The sequence below is a fragment of the Manis pentadactyla genome, chromosome 11 (genome assembly GCF_030020395.1).
Source record: "Manis pentadactyla isolate mManPen7 chromosome 11, mManPen7.hap1, whole genome shotgun sequence".
Lineage (NCBI taxonomy): Eukaryota > Metazoa > Chordata > Mammalia > Pholidota > Manidae > Manis > Manis pentadactyla.
Genome location: NC_080029.1, coordinates 32,067,357 through 32,086,477, shown reverse-complemented (window position 1 = coordinate 32,086,477; position 19,121 = coordinate 32,067,357). Strand labels below are relative to the sequence as shown.

Here is a 19,121-nt window from a genome sequence, read left to right as displayed (position 1 = left end):
TTTTGTTCATCTGTCCTTTCTTCTGTGCAGCAAGCTCTATGCAATCCTTGCCCCTTTAGCAGCCCTCTCACTGTTAGGAAGTCTCTCAGACTGCCTGCCTTTCTTTTGTCCCAGAGCAGCCAGTCGTGGATACGTGTTTTCCACAAGTGACTGGAATCTCAGTCTCTCCAAGTATTCCCCTGCCTTAGCTTTCCATCCCCACTAATCTCCAGAGCACCATGTAATGTAGGTTCCTGTTCCCAAAGCAGATCTCCAGGGCTGGGTGTTCAGCAGTCTTAGGCCTCCACCCGCTCCCGCTCCATTTCTCTTTCTCCCGTGAGCTGGGGTGGAGGAAGGGGTTGTGTGCCTCCAGATCACGGCTTTGGTACTTTACCCTTTTCCTTGAGGTCTGCTGTTTTCCCCAGGTGTAGGCAGTCTGCCGCAGCCTTCTTTCCTGTTGCTCTTCAGGATTTGATGTATTTGCTATATTTTCATATATGTGGTTTTGGGAGGAGGTTTCTGTCTCACCTCTCATGCTACCATCTTTAATCCCAGTTACAAGTATTTCTTAAAACCTATCATGGAATTTAGAAATTGTGATCCTTGAATATTAACATTCAGTCTGGTCTAGAAATTCTTCTGCCCCAGTTATATGGATGTGAAAGGATCTTGGGGTTAACTACTAGAGAATTACATCAACTATGTATTAGAAATCCTGTGTTTATCCAGGGGTCAATTTTCTATTAACCAAAAATTTCTATTAACCAATTTTCTATTAACCAAAAAAGTACCTTATATTTTCTTTTTATTAACACTATTTGCATTTAACAGAGGCACATCGAGGAAAGAAGACGGGTACTAAAAACAAAAAAATGAAACAAGGAAATGGGTTTTGTAGAGAAGCAGGTTAGCCTAGTGCTTAAGATTTTTGAGCTAGACTGTGTAGGTTTAGATCGTGGCTCTGCCATTTGCTGGCTATATGAGGCTGGGCAAATTACTTTTGTTGTAAGTGGGGATAATAGAAATACCTACCTGTTAGGATTGTTGTGAGGATTAAATGAATTAATATATGTAAAGTGATTAGCATATGTTTGGCAATAGTAGTTAATAAATATATTAGTTATTATAATAGAGATGAAGGAAAAGAATATTGGTAGCACCTCTTGTGTAAAATTTGTGCATCCAGGAACCTCATTAATCTAAAGGACCAAAAATGTCTCCAATTAGCTAGCTAGCCTGAAGAGCAAGCCTTTTACATGTCCTTGTCTCTCACTCTTCTGTATATTTTTTTGTAATTCTAGTAGGCTAGTATTCCACTTACCAGTTTATTGCTCCAAATTCACTCTTCGTTGACTACTCTGCAAAAACAGATCTGGGCCCTTTAAATGTTTTTCCTTTGCTAGCTGGCACAAAGTTGTGCTTTGTCAATAGAAGATACTGGAGAGAAATTGTGAGAAGAAGGGGTTTTCCTTCTTGGTTCTGGCATGCTTGCTCAGCAGGCTCCTAGGCGACTTCTCTGGCACCAATTCCTGTAGCACAAGCAGCCTCCACATTGTCCAGCTTCCCCAGCACAGGCTTCTGAGGCTAGGCTTTTCCATTGCCTAACTCCTGCACTGCAGGCCACTTTTAAGGCCCCAGACTCCTACTGAACACACAGCTTCTCCTGTAACTAGTACTCAGTACTTCCCATTGGGACACACCTTGGGTAGTTTTTATGAGAGTCTCTCCAGTAAGACACTTTCCCATGAACACCCTTAAGTGCAGATTTCCAGCACGTTCCACTAATGTGGCCCTACAGAAACTTCACTGCCTGTAACATTGTGATTTATACTAAGAAATGTATATTTGGTTGAGTACCTATTCCTGGCCTGGATCTCCTAAAATCCTTGGAATTTCCTAAGTGTGGAGAGCCATAAAGGTGTCTTGTTAGGTGAATGAGGTGACTTTTGGAACACCTTAGGTCATGGTTGGAACTTTCAGTCCCATTAAGGAGTGGAAAGGAGGTTGAACCAATGGCCAGTGATTTAGTCATTCTTGCCCTGTAATGAAGCTTCCATTAAAAACTCAAAAGAAGAGGGGTACAGAGAGCTTCCAGGTTGGTGAACACATGGAGTTGCTAGAATAGTTTCATGCTCAGAGACAGCATGGAAACTCTGGCTCTTGCCCTATGCATCTCTTCTACCTGAATTACATCTTTTTTATAATAAATCAGTAATCTATAAATAAAATGTTTCTCTGTCTTCTGTGAGCCACTCTAACAAATCAATCAAACACAAGGAGGAGGGGGTCCTTAGGACCCCCAATCTATAGATGATCCCCTGGACTTGCAGCTGGCCTCCGAAGTGTGGGGCAGAGGTCCAGGGGAGGGCTGGGGTGGGTGTGGGAGGATCCCTGAGCTGATTCTTTCTCCAGGTAGTGTCAAGAGTTGAGGTGAACTTGTAGGTCACCCAGCTGGTGTCCCAGCATTGCTTGGTATGGGGGACTCCCCCCCAGCCACATACATACCAGAATTGGTCCCAGAACCTTTTACTGCCATTCATTGAGCCGCAGCCACGCCCTCTCTAGCAGTGTTTGGATCTCAGCCCTTGTAGAACTTTTTCTTTGAGCACTCTTATCTTGGTCCTGGGTAGTCACTGTTCCTTTTATCTGCTACTCCTATATTCTTTAGTTCTCTCTTGCTAGCTAATTTGTCATTATTTCAGTCCTTGGTTATAGTTGTTCTGTATGTTAAATGTTACATTTCTTGTTCAAATTACTCTATGATTTCTCTTTCTTAATTGTACTCTGACTAATGCAACTAGGTAATGGGTCATAATAATCAAATAACTATTGAGGCTGATCAGTGAGTCAGGCTTAAAGAAAGGTAAAACAGTTCAAGTGTCATGATACATGCCAGCTGGCCTTCAGTGTCATTGCCTGGGAGTTAGGGAGTAGTGAGAACTGTGGTCAGGTGAAGAGCATGTGCCATTTGATGATACTATCCCTGGTGTTCTCCAATTGTCCTACTCTTCGGAAGCTAGAAATCTGGATTTTTATGTGAAATCTTCTGAATTTCATATTTTGGCTGCTAATTAAAATATTATATCACTGTGTGGGCCAACCGACCCATGTTTCTGAGTTACCAGCCTAAACCCCTGGGCTTGGACCTATTTCCGAGCTCTTTGACAACTAGAAACAGCAAAGTAGGAAGAGTGGGAATAAGTAGAGGAGATATGTCACAGCATAACAACAAGGTGAGGAGAACTGAAAAAAATTTTCAAATTATTAAAAAACCTCAAAGTATGGTTGTTTAGAACCAAATAAAGGGGAAAACATCTCTGTTTAAGCTAAGGGCCTTGTGCTCTCTAATCTGACCATAACACAATAATTAAAAATAATAAGAGCTGCAGTGTGTCAACTTGTGTGTCAAGTCTGTGTTGATCGTAACAGTAACCTTGGAAGAGATCATTCTTGTCTTGTTGATAGATTAGGAAACAGCCTCAAAGTTTAGTAAGTTCAAAGCCATTATTTATATAGTCTCTAATTAGATGAACAAAAAATTTTTTTCTAAGGCTTAGCTATACAATAGAGGCTCTTTGTGAAAATGTAGAAAACATGATAATGTATAAAAAGATTGCAAAATCATCTGTTCTTCCACTGTCCATTGAGAATTACTACTAACATTTCTGTTTCTTTGCATTCTTTTTTTTCTATTTGTTTGCATTTTTAACATGGTTGTTTATGTGGTACATGTATAATTTTGCATTCTTCCTTTTACCTAGTAATATAAGCATTTTCTTTTATTATTAAAAATATGTTCTAGGCATTTTTAAATGTCTTCATTACACTAAGTTATTTTATGTACAGAAATTCTTACTATGCATTTAGTTTTCAAGTTTTTGCCATGATAATAGTATTGAATGAATATTTTCATGTCTACTAATATGACCATATTTAAGAGTATTTCCTCAGGGGTAGAATGACAGGAACAAAGGGCATAAATGTCCTTAAAAAGGTTCTCAATCTGTATTACCAGGTTTTTTTAATGCATTTTTTTAAGCAAATGCAAATGACACTTCTCACAAACACTGAGTACTATGTTAATTTTTAAAACCTTGCTGAATTTGATGGAGAAAAAAATATTTTATTATTTAAATTGTCTTAGTTCAGTTGAACTTCTTATACATTAAGAATATATTATTTATTGCCAGTGTTTTTCCAGGCTCTTTCCCAATGGGTTCTTGTTTGGTTTTGGTTCTGTAGTCATACCAAACACTTTTACGGGATTTCCATTTATGTTTAGCTCCATTATGTTTAGAAAGGATTCTTATACAAAAAGAAAAAAAATTCGTCTTGTTTCTTAAGATTGGAGGAAGTGGCATTGATAGTATTGCTTGTTACTACCTCTATGTCAAGTGAATTAGGAAAGGAAAGCTTATATACCACTGGCAAAATGGCAACTATAGCTTTGTTCACTGGAACTTTTATCCAACCAAGTATCTGGGTTTCATTTTGTTATTCTTGAGAAGGAAGGGCTTCAAGCTTTTTCTGCATGCTTCTCATGATATTGAAGATAAAGGTTACTTTGTGTAAGTGAGCTCATACCATCCTTCTATATGATCATAGAATAATAGTAGTTGTCCTCACAACCCCCTCTTACAGAGAAGGACACTGGGACACTGTGTGCCTAGGGTCACACAGCTGCTACTTAGAGGGAGTAACTTTTTAGCATCTTCTCTCAGTTTTAAGGACTTGAAGACAAAGTCGGAGTTTGAGTTTTCTTTATTACGTGTTAATTACACTTAGCAGCAGGAAATGTAGTAGTTAAATTGAGTTAGGAAGCATCTTCTTGAAGCAGGTTTATTTGTAAGAATATGGAGAAAGCCTTTGTGGCTTGAACGAGAGTTACTCTGTACTCTCTGTATTTCATCTCTTCAGTGCCTAGAGCTTTGAAGGGATTGATCTTCTAACAAGAGAAGCATCTTTATTTTTTAGGAAACTATAGTTGGTGCAAAAAATACATTAAAAAAAAACTATAGTTGGTGCTATCGGTATTAAAGTAGGAGAGTACAGGGGCATTGGAAAAAAACTATTCTCAATATTAAAAGCTTCAAAAATTATTGGCTTATATTTAGTTGAACCAAACAATTTATTGACTTTCTATGAGCAAGGAACGAAAAACCATTTAACTACCTTGGTATCTGCCAAGAAAAGTAAACTGATTTCAGAACTTGGCATTGACAGTTAATGGTGTTGAGTACAAGCTGTTGTTTTAATTAATATGCCTGGTGAGTCCTTTGGCTCAGTCAGGCTACAGCTGTGAAACTGTAAAATGAGATGACATAAAAGCAATGGCATTGCATGGCTCATGTGTCCCTTGAGCAAATATGTCACTTCTCTGACAGAAACTGTTGCTTTGGAAACTCTCTTTTCATCTTGAACTACACTTGGAATTTATAGTTCTTCATTTCAATACACTCTTTTAGTGTTTTACTATAAGCAAAGAAGAGAACCTGTCAGCATTTTAACTTTGATATATACACAGTTGTGAGATTGAATTCCAAGTTGTGAAGTTGTATGAAAGAATATAGATATACAAGTAACAAGACCATATCTCTAGTGCTTGAAATAAATCAAATGATTTATGTAGTTAAGAAATTAAAAATAAAAATTGAAACTTCCACCTATAGCAATGATGCTTTTTTTTTACTATTGATTATTCTTCTCATCAAAAGTGTTTTGCCTTTATAATAGCTGTCACTGTGAGAACCCTAGCAGACATCTACCAAGCTGATAAAAGTTATATAGGATAAAATAATCTTCATGTTACTTTGTTTAAGATTGAAAAAGTGACTGAACAAGGTTTTGAGCTCCTGGGGGAAAAATAGATGTCATTCAAGATTTTCTCACTAGTGAGACAAATGACAGCATTGCTTCACATTTACTGTGATGGAATCCTATGATAGATCTAGAATACCGTGTGAGCCAAGCATAAGTTACAAATCAATTAGCCACTGAAAATTTTTGATATTGTTAACGCTTAACAAGGGATATTGTAGGCCTGTTTCCCCTCACAAATACTGTAAAGAGGTTCCACCACATTTGTATATTTGTTGATATTAGGGCCAGTGAAGTAGTGGGTACCAAGTCGCTAGTGTCTTGCATGGTGTTGGGCATTTAGTTCATTCTTTGAATAAATATCTAGAGAGAATCTGTTATGTGCCAGATACTGTCCTATAAACTGAAAGTTCAGTAGTAAATTAAAAACAAAGACTCTGCCCTCATAGAACTTAATTTTGGGGGAGGGGTTACAGGGACACACAAACATAGTGTTTTGGATGTTTATCTTCATTGGTAAATACATGTGCTTTATTTAATTTCAAAATGAACTCAAAATGTAATACAGTGATTCTAGCTCACATTGCCTTTCCTGCAAGGAAATACTACAAAGTTAGAAGGTTTACTTAGGTTAACTTATGACATCTTTCTACAAATTCTCAAATTCTTTGCTTCTGATTTTTTGTGTGTGCTATTATAATACAGATCTCATGCATACTGTATACACCAGGGTTTTCAAGGCTTTTGAGTTTCACAGGCCAATAATATTTTTGAAATAGGGAAAATTCATGCAGGATTACCCGCTTTTGATTTTGCCAAGTAAGGACACTAAAAAGAAAAACAATAACTATTGTCATCATCATTTCTTAAAAGAAAGGACATTTTAAGACCAAAACGTAAGTAGGACATTTTCTCAGAATAAAGAATAGTCCTCTACATTGAAGAAATAAAATGTCATGAAAATCTCATTACATTGTCCTTTCTTTATCACGTTGACATGGACTTTTAGAAGCAATCAATAGAAAACAATTATAACTAATTACAATTTGGTTTTTTCCTCTTGGTGTTGCCAAGGGGTTCTTCAGGCTCACATTATTTAAAGAGGTTGTGTGATTGAATGTTATCTTTTCTCAGAGGTGAATTTTATATAATGGGTTGTATGTACTATACCATGTGATGGACAGTGTCTTGAAATGTGTAGAGCAACAGAGTGCAATGTCAAATTTAACCATGCCTCTACAATTAAGTAGCCCAGCCATATAATCGTAGGTAGATCATTTCTTTGGTCTTTGATTTTTCATCTGTGTATTGTGAGGATCATTTCTTACATTTTCTTTTTTTTTTCTTGGTATCATTAATCTACAAATACATGAAGAACATTATGTTTACTAGGCTCCCCCCTTCACCAAGTCTCCCCCCCACATACCCCTTCACAGTCACTGTCCATCAGTGTAGTAAGATGCTGTAAAATCACTACTTGTCTTCTCTGTGTTGCACAGCCCTCCCTGTGCCCACCCTACACTATACATACTAATCGTAATGCCCCCTTTCTTTTTTCCCCGTCCTTATCCCTCCCTTCCCACCCATCCTCCCCAGTCCCTTTCCCTTTGGTAACTGTTAGTCCATTCTTGGGTTCTTTGATTCTGCTCCTGTTTTGTTCCTTCAGTTTTCCTTTGTTCTTATACTCCACATATGAGTGAAATCATTTGGTACTTGTCTTTCTCTGCCTGGCTTATTTCACTGAGCATAATACCTTCTAGCTCCATCCATATTGTTGCAAATGGTAGGATCTGTTTTTTTCTTATGGTTGAGTAATATCCCATTGTGTATATGTACCACATCTTCTTTATCCATTCATCTACTGATGGACATTTAGGTTGCTTCCATATGTTGGCTATTGTAAATAGTGCAGTGATAAAACATAGGGGTGCATCTGTCATTTTCAAACTGGAGTGCTGCGTTCTTAAGGTAAATTCCTAGAAGTGGAATTCCTGGGTCAAATGGCATTTCTATTTTGAGCATTTTGAGGAACCTCCATACTGCTTTCCACAATGGTTGAACTAATTTACATTCCCACCAGCAGTGTAGGAGGCTTCCCCTTTCTCCACAACCTCGCCAACGTTTGTTGTTGTTTGTCTTTTGGATGGTGGTGATCCTTACTGGTGTGAGGTGATATCTCATTGTGGTTTTAATTTGCATTTCTCTGATGACAAGCGATGTGGAGCATCTTTTCATGTGTCTGTTGGCCATCTGAATTTCTTCTTTAGAGAACTGTCTATTCCGCTCCTCTGCCCATTTTTAAATTGGATTATTTGCTTTTTGTTTGTTGAGGTGTGTGAGCTCTTTATGTATTTTGGATGTCAACCCTTTATCGGATCTGTCATTTATGAATATATTCTCCCATACTGTAGGATACCTTTTTTGTTCTATTCATGGTGTCCTTTGCTGTACAGAAGCTTTTCAGCTTGATATAGTCCCACCTGTTCATTTTTGCTTTTGTTTCCCTTGCCCGGGGAGATATGTTCAAGAAGAGGTCACTCATGTTTATGTCTAAGAGATTTTTGCCTTTGTTTTTTTCTAAGAGTTTTATGGTTTCATGACTTACGTTCAAGTCTTTGATCCATTTTGAATTTACTTTTGTGTATGGGGTTAGACAGTGATCCAGTTTCATTCTCTTACATGTAGCTGTCCAGTTTTGCCAGCACCATCTGTTGAAGAGACTGTCATTTCCCCGTTGTATGTCCATGGCCCCTTTATTGAATATTAGTTGACCATATATGTTTGGATTAATGTTTGGAGTCTCTATTCTGTTCCATTGGTCTGTGGCTCTGTTCTTGTGCCAGTACCAAATTGTCTTGATTACTGTGGCTTTGTAGTAGAGTTTGAAGTTGGGGAGTGAGATCCCCCCCCTTCATTCTTCCTTCTCAGGATTGCTTTGGCTATTTGGGGTCTTTGGTGGTTCCATATGAAATTTTGAACTATTTGTTCCAGTTCACTGAAGAATGCTGTTGGTATTTGATAGGGATTGCATCAAATCTGTATATTGCTTTGGGCAGGCTGGCCATTTTGACAATATTAATTCTTCCTAGCCAAGAGCATGGGATGAGTTTCCATTTGTTAGTGGCCTCTTTAATTTCTCTTAAGAGTGTCTTGTAGTTTTCAGGGTATAGGTCTTTCACTTCTTTGGTTAGGTTTATTCCTAGGTATTTTATTCTTTTTGATGCTATTGTGAATGGAATTGTTTTCCTGATTTCTCTTTCTATTAGTTCATTGTTAGTGTATAGGAAAGCCAGATTTCTGTGTGTTAATTTTGTATCCTGCAACTTTGCTGAATTCCGATATTATTTCTAGTAATTTTGGAGTGGAGTCTTTAGGGTTTTTTATGTACAATATCATGTCATCTGCAAATAGTGACAGTTTGACTTCTTCTTTACCAATCTGGATTCCTTGTATTTTTTTGTTTTGTCTAATTGCCGTCGCTAGGACCTCCAGTACTACGTTGAATAACAGTGGGGAGAGTAAGCATCCCTGTCTTGTTACTGATCTCAGAGGAAAAGCTTTCAGCCTCTCGCTGTTCAGTATTATGTTAGCTGTGAGTTTATCATATATGGCCTTTATTATGTTGAGGTACTTGCCCTCTATACCCATTTTGTTGAGAGTTTTTATCATGAATGGATGTTGAATTTTGTCGAATGCTTTTTCAGCATCTATGGAGATGATCATGTGGTTTTTGTCTTTTTTTTTCTTGATGTGGTGGATGATGTTGATGGATTTTCGAATGTTGTACCATCCTTGCATCCCTGGGATGAATCCCACTTGGTCATGGTATATGATCCTTTTGATGTATTTTTGAATTCGGTTTACTAATATTTTGTTGAATATTTTTGCATCTACATTCATCAGGGATATTGGTCTGTAGTTTTCTTTTTTGGTGGGGTCTTTGCCTGGTTTTGGTATTAGGGTGATGTTAGCTTCATAGAATGAGTTTGGGAGTATTCCCTCCTCATCTATATTTTGGAAAACTTTAAGGAGAATGGGTATTATGTCTTCTCTGTATGTCTGATAAAATTCCGAGGTAAATCCATCTGGCCCGGGGGTTTTGTTCTTTGGTAGTTTTTTGATTACCGCTTCAATTTCGTTGCTGGTAATTGGTCTGTTTAGATTTTCTGTTTCTTTCTGGGTCAGTCTTGGAAGGTTGTATTTTTCTAGGAAGTTGTCCATTTCTCCTAGGTTTTCCAGCTTGTTAGCATATAGGTTTTCATAGTACTCTCTAATAATTCTTTGTGTTTCTGTGGGGGTCCGTCGTAATTTTTCCTTTCTTGCTTCTGATTCTGTTATTGTGTGTTGACTCTCTTTTTCTCTTAATAAGTCTGGCTAGAGGCTTATCTATTTTGTTTATTTTCTCGAAGAACCAGCTCTTGGTTTCATTGATTTTTTTCTATTGTTTTATTCTTCTCAATTTTATTTATTTCTTCTCTGATCTTTATTATGTCCCTCCTTCTGCTGACCTTAGGCCTCATTTATTCTTCTTTTTCCAATTTTGATAATTGTGACATTAGACTATTCATTTGGGATTGTTCTTCCTTCTTTAAATATGCCTGGATTGCTATATACTTTCCTCTTAAGACTGCTTTTGCTGAGTCTCACAGTAGTTGGGGCTTTGTGTTGTTGTTGTCATTTGTTTCCATATATTGCTGGATCTCCATTTTAATTTGGTCGTTGATCCATTGATTATTTAGGAGCATGTTGTTAAGCCTCCATGTGTTTGTGAGCCTTTTTGCTTTCTTTGTACAATTTATTTCTAGTTTTATACCTTTGTGGTCTGAAAAGTTGGTTGGTAGGATTTCAATCTTTTTGAATTTACTGAGGCTCTTTTATGTGGCCTAGTATGTGGTCTATTCTGGAGAATGTTCCATGTGCACTTGAGAAGAATGTGTATCCTGTTGCTTTTGGATGTTGAGTTCTATAGATGTCTATTAGGTCCATCTGTTGTAGTGTGTTGTTCAGTGCCTCTGTGTCCTTACTTATTTTCTGTCTGGTGGATCTGTCCTTTGGAGTGAGTGGTGTGTTAAAGTCTCCCAAAATGAATGCATTGCATTCTATTTCCTCCTTTAATTCTGTTAGTATTTGTTTCACATATGTTGGTGCTCCTGTGTTGGGTGCATATATGTTTATAATTGTTATATCCTCTTGTTGAACTGAGCCCTTTATCATTATGTAATGTCCTTCTTTATCTCTTGTTACTTTCTTTGTTTTGAAGTCTATTTTGTCTGATACTAGTATTGCAACACCTGCTTTTTTCTCCCAGTTGTTTGCATGAAATATCTTTCTCCATCCCTTGACTTTTAATCTGTGCATGTCTTTGGGTTTGAGGTGAGTCTCTTGTAAGCAGCATATGGCTGGATCTTGCTTTTTTATCCATTCTATTACTCTGTGTCTTTTGATTGGTGCATTCAGTCCATTTACATTTAGGGTGATTATTGAAAGATATGTACTTATTGACATTGCAGGCTTTAGATTCGTGGTTACCAAAGGTTCAAGGTTAGCTTGTTTACTACCTTACTGTCTAACTTAACTCGCTTATTCAGCTATTATAAACACAGTCTGGTGATTATTTCTCTCCCTTCTTATTCCTCCATCCTCCATTCTTCATATGTTGGGTGTTTTGTTCTGTGCTCTTTTTAGGAGTGCTCCCATCTAGAGCAGTCCCTCTAAGATGCCCTGTAGAAGTGGTTTGTAGGAGGCAAATTCCTTCAACTTTTACTTGTCTGGGAATTGTTTAATCCCTCCTTCATATTTAAATGATAATCGTGCTGGATACAGTATCCTTGGTTCAAGGCCCTTCTGTTTCATTGCATTAAATATATCATGCCATTCTCTTCTGGCCTGTAAGGTTTCTGTTGAGAAGTCTGATGATAGCCTGATGGGTTTTCCTTTGTAGGTGACCTTTTTTTTCTCTTTGGCTGCCTTTAATATTCTGTCCTTGTCCTTGATCTTTGCCATTTTAATTATTATGTGTCTTGGTGGTGTCCTGTTTGGGTCCCTTCTGTTGGGAGTTCTTTGTGCTTCCGTAGTCTGAGCAACTATTTCCTCCCCCAGTTTGGGGAAGTTCTCAGCAATTATTTCTTCAAAGACACTTTCTATCCCGTTTTCTCTCTCTTCTTCTTCTGGTACCCCTATAATGCAGATATTGTTCCTTTTGGATTGGTCACACAGTTCTCTTACTACTGTTTCATTCCTGGAGATCCTTTTATCTGTCTCTGCATCAGCTTCTATGTGTTCCTGTTCTCTGGTTTCTATTCCATCAGTGGCCTCTTGCATCTTATCCATTCTGCTTATAAATCCTTCCAGAGATTGTTTCATTTCTCTAATCTCCCTCCGGACTTCATCCCTTAGCTCTTGTATATTTCTCCACAGCTCCATCAACATGTTTATGATTTTTATTTTCTAGTCTTTTTCAGGGAGACTGGTTAGATCTGTCTCTGCAGATCCTCTCTCAGGGGTTGTCTGGACTATTTTGGACTGGATTAAATTTTTCTGCCTTTTTATGGTGAAAGCGGTGGCTGTAGGCAGGTTGCAGTTGTGTCAGCTGGGAGAAGAAAGTTCTTTGCTGCTTGCTGGATGCCTTGCCCTTCTCCGCTGCCTGTGTCTGTTACCCACGCTCCTGGGGCAGCCACCAGGTTAATTCCCTAAGCTGCTGTGGGTGGGGTCTCCGTCAGAGCATCACAGAGCCCTGCGGGGAGTGACAGGCACACCAGGTGTGCTTCTCCATGATAGTGGCGCCCCTGCCGGGCAGCTGTATGCCAACAGCAGCCTTTGTGTCTGGCCCGGGTGGCTGTGCATCAGGCTGGGATTCCAGTCGGCTGCTGGAAGCGTGGCTGCTCCCTCTGGCACCGCTGCAGGTGCATGTGGGCCTCTCCCATGCTCCTCTGGTGCCGCCGCCACTGGCATGCGCGGGCTGCTCCTGGGCCACTCAGTCGCCACCGCCGTGGGCTTTTGCAGACCTCTCCCGGGCCTCTCTGGTGCCTCTGCTGCTGGTGCACGCGGGCCACTCCCAGGCTGCTCAGTCACCACCGCGGCGGGCTCACACAAGGCGCTCCCAGTCCCCTCAGGTGCCACCACCCCCGGCGCGTGCTGCCACTCTCCCACTACTGGGCTTGTGTGTCGGGGCCATGCCAGTTGGGGGAATGACTGGCAGGCTGCTTAGTGCCGTGAGGGGCTTCAGAGCTATGCTGCCGCCCACGGGGTTAGGGCGCCTAAAGTTCCCTGGAATTCCCAGCTGCTGACTAAGTGTGCCGGGACAACTTCGTCCAGCTGTGGGGTCCCTGTCTCTTTAAGACTTGCAAAAAGCACTCGCTTTTCTTTTGTCTCAGGGGCACCGGTTGCTGGGACCTGCCTGCAGGTTTTGCTTTTCCGTTTCTCTAATATCCAGCACCTCGTGCACCTTGTGTCTGCGCTCCAGGTGCGGATTTCTAGAGCTGGTTGTTTAGCAGTCCTGGACTTCACTCCCTACCCGTTCCGACTCCTTTCTTCCCTCCGGGTTTTGGGGTGGGGGGGGCGTTTGGGTCCCACTTGGCTGTGGCTTGTATCTTACCCCCTTTGTGTGATGTTGAGTTCTCGCAGATGTAGATGTATCCTGGCTGTTGTACTGTATCCACTGGTGTCTCTTTTAGGAATAGTTGTATTTATTGTATTTTCATAAATGTATATGTTTTTGGGAGGAGATTTCCACTGCACTACTCACACTGCCATCTTCCCGTGATCGTCAGAATTCACATTTTTGAGGTTTTAAATCTGAATTCCCAAATCATGATCCAGGTAAGTTGCAGCAATTCACATTCTTTCCAGTGTTAGACAAGTGTGCTCATTTCTCACTATCAGGGGTGGTAGACAAGTCCTCCCACATCATTGTCAGGTTGGTAAATTTTAGAATGGCATCTTCTTATTTTTAATTAGCATTGATTATGTATGACGCTAACCCTTTTTCATATTCACTGGCCATTGTAGATTTTGGTCTCACAAATGAGCAGCTCATAGTCTGATTAAGATACTTCACAGAGTTTTTCCTATTCATTCTTCAATCTTTTCAACAGCTTCTGATGTTTTCTTTCCAGGAGCGACTAAAGCTGGTGACTGTCTTGGGTGCCGGTCTTCTCTGTGGAACTGCCCTGGCGGTCATCGTGCCTGAAGGAGTACATGCACTTTATGAAGATATTCTTGAGGGTGAGAGAAGGGCCTTTGAGATATGTTACTGACGTGGAAGGTTGAAAAGGAGAAGCTTAGTGGTATTTTTTCTGAATGTAGTTATGTTTGCCGTAGAATTCTATCTTGAGAAGAGTATTTAAAACATACGTTTGGATATCTTTAACATTGAACACAATCTTAGCAGTTCATGAATTGAATGCCCCACTTCATGAATACCATTTGAGATTTATTTGTAATAATGCATGAATTCCAGCCATTCTAAGTATCACAGTTCTTTTTTAGGGCCCATTCAAAAACTTGCCAAATCCTACATGATAATGATTATATTTTTAGTGTTCTTTAACTGAAAAAAAATAATAAAACATGCAGACATACACACTTGGATTCAAGAACTCTTTACAGTAAACTTATAGTAAATTGGTGAGGATTTTTGCAGTAAAGGATAGCAAAAAAAGAAAATGAAGCCTCTCCTGACCCTAATAACAACAAGCAGAGTACAATATAGCTGTGTGAGAGTAAATACAGGGCATCACGTGCTAAATAATTTGGGTCTTCACACCAGCTTGAAAGCATAGTTGATTCAAATTTGAGACTCAGCAAGATCACATTACTACTTGTCATATGACACTTCACAGACACCTGTGAAGGATTGAAACCTCAGCTGTTAAATTGCTGAGCTGAATCTTCAGATGCCAGTCTACTGGACTTAAAGAATAGCATCAAGAGGTAGAACCTTCCAGATTTCTTACTGGATACAATATGATAAGTAGTTTTTCTGATCTTGTTAGAGGAAAAGAACAGTGGCCTTCATCCAGTGATGATTCTCTTACCCGTGGGTATGAATAGAGGCATAATGGTGTTGGGTTGGCAAAGAGTCGTGGCAGATGTTATATGTAAGGATTGTGGGGGTCTTATTGCAAAATAGGACAGAGGCTGAGGATTTTTAAGGAGGAAAATGGTCAAGTATGAGCCTTAGGGCAGTGGTTCCTACTCTTTTCTAATCACTCATCCTATTGGGGGAATAAAAGATGAACATGCACTATTGCAGTGATTACTGTGTACATTATAGAACATACACCTTAAATAGAAAATTTTGAACCGTTGCACTGATTTCCTGTATACATTATAAAACACACATCTAAATCAGAGAAATTTGAAATAATGAAATTTAAAGTAAATATGTAGAGAAGATAAGCATTTTATTTCATATCCCAGTGAATCATCTTGAATTTTTCTGAGGTACGATTATTCCACTGTAGAGGTCACTATCTAGTACATGTAGATATACTAAAAAACATTCAGACTGTGACTAAATAGACAATTAGAATTTTTTTGCTTGACTTTGTAACTAAGAAAGAATTAGGAATAGCAGTTATTTTCTGGAAAAAAAGAAAAATTCCTTGTGGGAGGGGTACAGTTTAAATGTATGGTTTTCTGGCCCCCAACCTTCCCATGGAACCAGAACCTCCAGGGAAGAGGCCTGGGAATACCTGTTTTTAACAAGTTGTCAAATAAGTTCTTATTAGACAAGTTTGGGGAACACTGGGATAGAGGAAAGAAGTGCTCCTGGTGTAGTTTTTAATTTTTTAAATAAAAGTTCTATTGAGATATAATACATGTATCACATTTCAGGTATAGTTTTAAGGTTAAATTTAGTTACTGTGTTGTTGGGTTGTGTTCCTTTATTTCCAGTTTTCCTGATTTTTGGACCAAAATAATTTTATGGATTCATTTGAAAACAAATGCAATGTGCTTTTTGAATCTGCTTTTCTAAACAATACACATTCTAGTCTTTTTAACTTTTCATCATAGATTGGTCTCCAGCGTAACCTATCATTTCAATTTTTTAAGAACTTTTTTTCATTTATATGTTTTATTATATTTACTCTTTTTGGTGTAGAGGTCTATGAGTTCTGACAAACATATAGTCATGTTATCACCACTGCAATCAAAATACAAAACAGTTCCATCACTCCCCAAAAAAAAAATTCTTTCATGCTGCCCTTTAGTAGACAAACACTTCTTCCACCCCCAACTTCTGGCAATCATGATTGCTCCTCTGTCCCTATAGTTTTGCCTTTTTAGAATATTATCTGAGTGGAATCATGTAGCTTGGATCTGGCTTCTTTCATTTAGCATAATGCATTTGAGACTCATCCTATTGTCCTGCATATCAATGGTTTGTACCTTTTTGTTTGAGTAGTATTCCACTGTTTGGATGAACCACAGTTTGTTCTTTCACCAGTTGAAAGACAAATGGGTTGTTTCCAGTTTGTGTGATTATGAGTAAAGTCACTATAAACATTTGTGTACAGGTTTTTGTGAACATGAGTTTTTATGTCTTTCTTATAAATACTTATAAATGGGATTGTTGCATCATATGGTAAGTGTATGTTTAACTTCCTAAGAAATTGTCATCAGACTCTTTTCTGAAGTGGCTATATTTTGCATTCCTATCAGTAATGTATGAGAGTTCCAATTGCTTCCCTTTCTTCTCAGCACTTGGTGTCCGTTTTGTTTTAGTTCTTTATTTTAGCCATTCTAATAGGAAGTAGTGATATCTCATTGTGGTTTAATTAGCAATTCTCTAATGGCTAATGATGTTGAATATCTTTTCATGCACTTGATTGCCATTGTTATATTTTCTTTGGTGGTTCAACTCTTGCCCATTTTTTAAATTGAGTTTTCTTATTACTGAATTTTGAGAGTTCTTTATATCTGGATACATGTCCTTTTTCAGATATGTAATCTGAAAATATTTTCTCCTTGTCTGTGGGTTATCTTTTCATTCTCTTAATAGTGTCTTTCACAGAGTAGTTTTTAATTTTGTTGAAGTTCGGTTTATCAGTTCTTTCATGAATTGATTTCCAGTCACATCTAAAATCCCTTTGTTGAACCCAAGTTCACAAAGATCTTTTTCCTGTGTTCCTTATAATTTTAGGTTTTTACATTTAGTTTTATGATCCATTTTGAGTTAATTTTGAATAAAGTGTGAAGGTCATTTTTTTTACATATGGATGGATGTACAGTAGTTCAACACCATTTATTAAAAAGACTATTCTTTCTCTATTGAATTGTCTTTGCACCTTTGTTAAAAATATGTTGACTGTATTTATGTTGGTCTGTTCTGGACCCTATATTCTGTTCTGTTGATCTATACATCTGTCCTTTACCAATACTACATTGTCTTTATAGCAAGCTTTATAGCAAATCTAGAAATCAAGATAGTGAGGTCCTTCTAACTTTGTTCTTTTCAAGATTGTTTTGGCTTAACTAGTTCCTTTGATTTTCTATACAAATTTTAGAATCAGCTTGCCAATATCTACAGAAAAAATTATGACGGGATTCTCATTGAGATTGAATTTAATCTGTAGATTAAATTTGGCGAGAATTGAGATTTTAAGAATATTGTGTTTTCCAATCCATGAAAACAATATGTATCTCCATTTTTAGGTCCTTGATTTCTTTCATCAGTGTTTACAGTTTTTAGCATATAGATCTGCAGATATTTTGTTAGATTTATACCTTAATATTTCATGGTTTTGGTGCAACTGTAAATGATACTTTAATTTTTTTTCAGTTTCCAGTATTCTAGTATACTAGAAACTTGCTAAACTCACTTACTAGTTATAGGAACTTTTCTATAGATTCTTTGGGATTTGCTAAATGATCGTGTCCTCTATGAATAAAGACAGCTTAATATTTTCCTTTCCAGTATTCTCCCAGCCCCCCACCCTTTCCTTATTGCACTGGCTAGACCATCAGTATCAGGCTGATTAGGAAAGTGAACAGCATGCCTTATTCTGTCTTTCACCATTTAAGTATGTTACTAATTATAGTTTTTTTCTGGATTCCCTTTTTAAGTTAAGGAAGTTCCTTTTTCCTAAAGTTTTTATCTAGTCTGTAAATGTGAAATATAGTGATTTTCAAATGTTGAACTAGACTTGCATATTACCTACCCCCTTGGTTGTTATGTATTATATATTGCTGCATTCAATTTGCTAATATCTTATTGGGATTTTTCGTATCTCTGTTCATGAAGAATATTGGCATGTGGTTTACCGTTCTTACAATGTCTTTGTATGGTTTTGTTGTCATAGTAATGCTGGCCTCTTAGGATTTAGAAATGTTTGTTGCATCTTCTTTCTATATTCTAGAAAAGACTGTACAGAATAAAAAATATTTCTTCCTTAAATGTTTGCTGTAATTTACCATGAAACCACCTGGGCCTGGAGTTTTCTGTGTTGGAAGGTTTTAGCTATGAATGCAATTTCTTTAGTAGATAAAAGACTATTCAAATCATCTGTTTCTCCTTGAGTATGCTTTGGAAGTTTGTGTCTTTCAAGGAATTGATTCATTTCTTCTAATTTGAAGAATTTATGGGCATAAAATTGTTCATAGTAATCTTTTAACCTTTTAATGTCTATAGTAATGTATTTTTATTTAATTTTTTCAAAGAACCATGTTTGATTTCATTGGGTTGTTTTCCTATTGATTTTTCTGCTTTCTGTTTCATTGATTTCTGTTTTGCTTTTTGTTATTGAAGCTCTTTGTTTAGGTGCCTACATACTTAGGATTGCTGTCTTGGTAAATTGACCTTTTCCATCATTATGTAATGTTCTTATTTATTCCTGGTACTATTTTTTGTTCTCAGGTCTACTTTATCTGATATTAACTTAGCCATTCCAGTTTTCTTTTGATCAGTGTTTACAAGGTATATCTTTTTTCTTTTTTTAATTTTTAACCTATCTATATCATTCATTATATTTAAAGTGGACTTCTTTTAAATAGCATACAGTTGCATCATGTTTTTAAAAACCTGATTTGATAATCTGTGTCTTCTAATTGGTGTGTTTAGACCAGTGATCACCAGACTTTTTCTGTAAAGGGTCGGGTAGTAAATATTTCAGACTTGTGAACCATGTGATCTCTATTGGTACTATTCATTTCTGCCATTGTAACCAAGTTCACTGATATTTTTTCCTCTGTGATCTTCATTCTGCTATTGAGGCCATCCAGTGAACTTACTGAATCAGATACTGTATTTTTCAGTTCAGAAATTTCCATTTGGTTCCTTTTTATAGTTTCTGTTTCTTCAAATGATACCCATTCATTGTGTA

General features: G+C 37.7%; 1 protein-coding gene across 4 annotated transcripts in view; it reads left to right on the top strand.

Moving 5' to 3' along the window:
• SLC39A9 (solute carrier family 39 member 9) overlaps window positions 1-19,121 on the top strand; it is a 70,773-nt gene that overhangs the window by 19,718 nt on the left and 31,934 nt on the right. For 3 of the 4 annotated variants that reach the window (XR_008992451.1, XR_008992450.1, XM_036913372.2), the window contains exon 2: window positions 13,911-14,019. The exons of the other annotated variant lie outside the window; for it this stretch is intronic. Coding sequence is in view for 1 of the 3 variants with exons in the window: in XM_036913372.2 (XP_036769267.1) it covers window positions 13,911-14,019 (109 nt within the window). In the remaining 2 variants the exon portion in view is untranslated. The remainder of the gene's footprint in view (window positions 1-13,910; window positions 14,020-19,121) is intronic. 4 annotated transcript variants of the gene reach the window in all.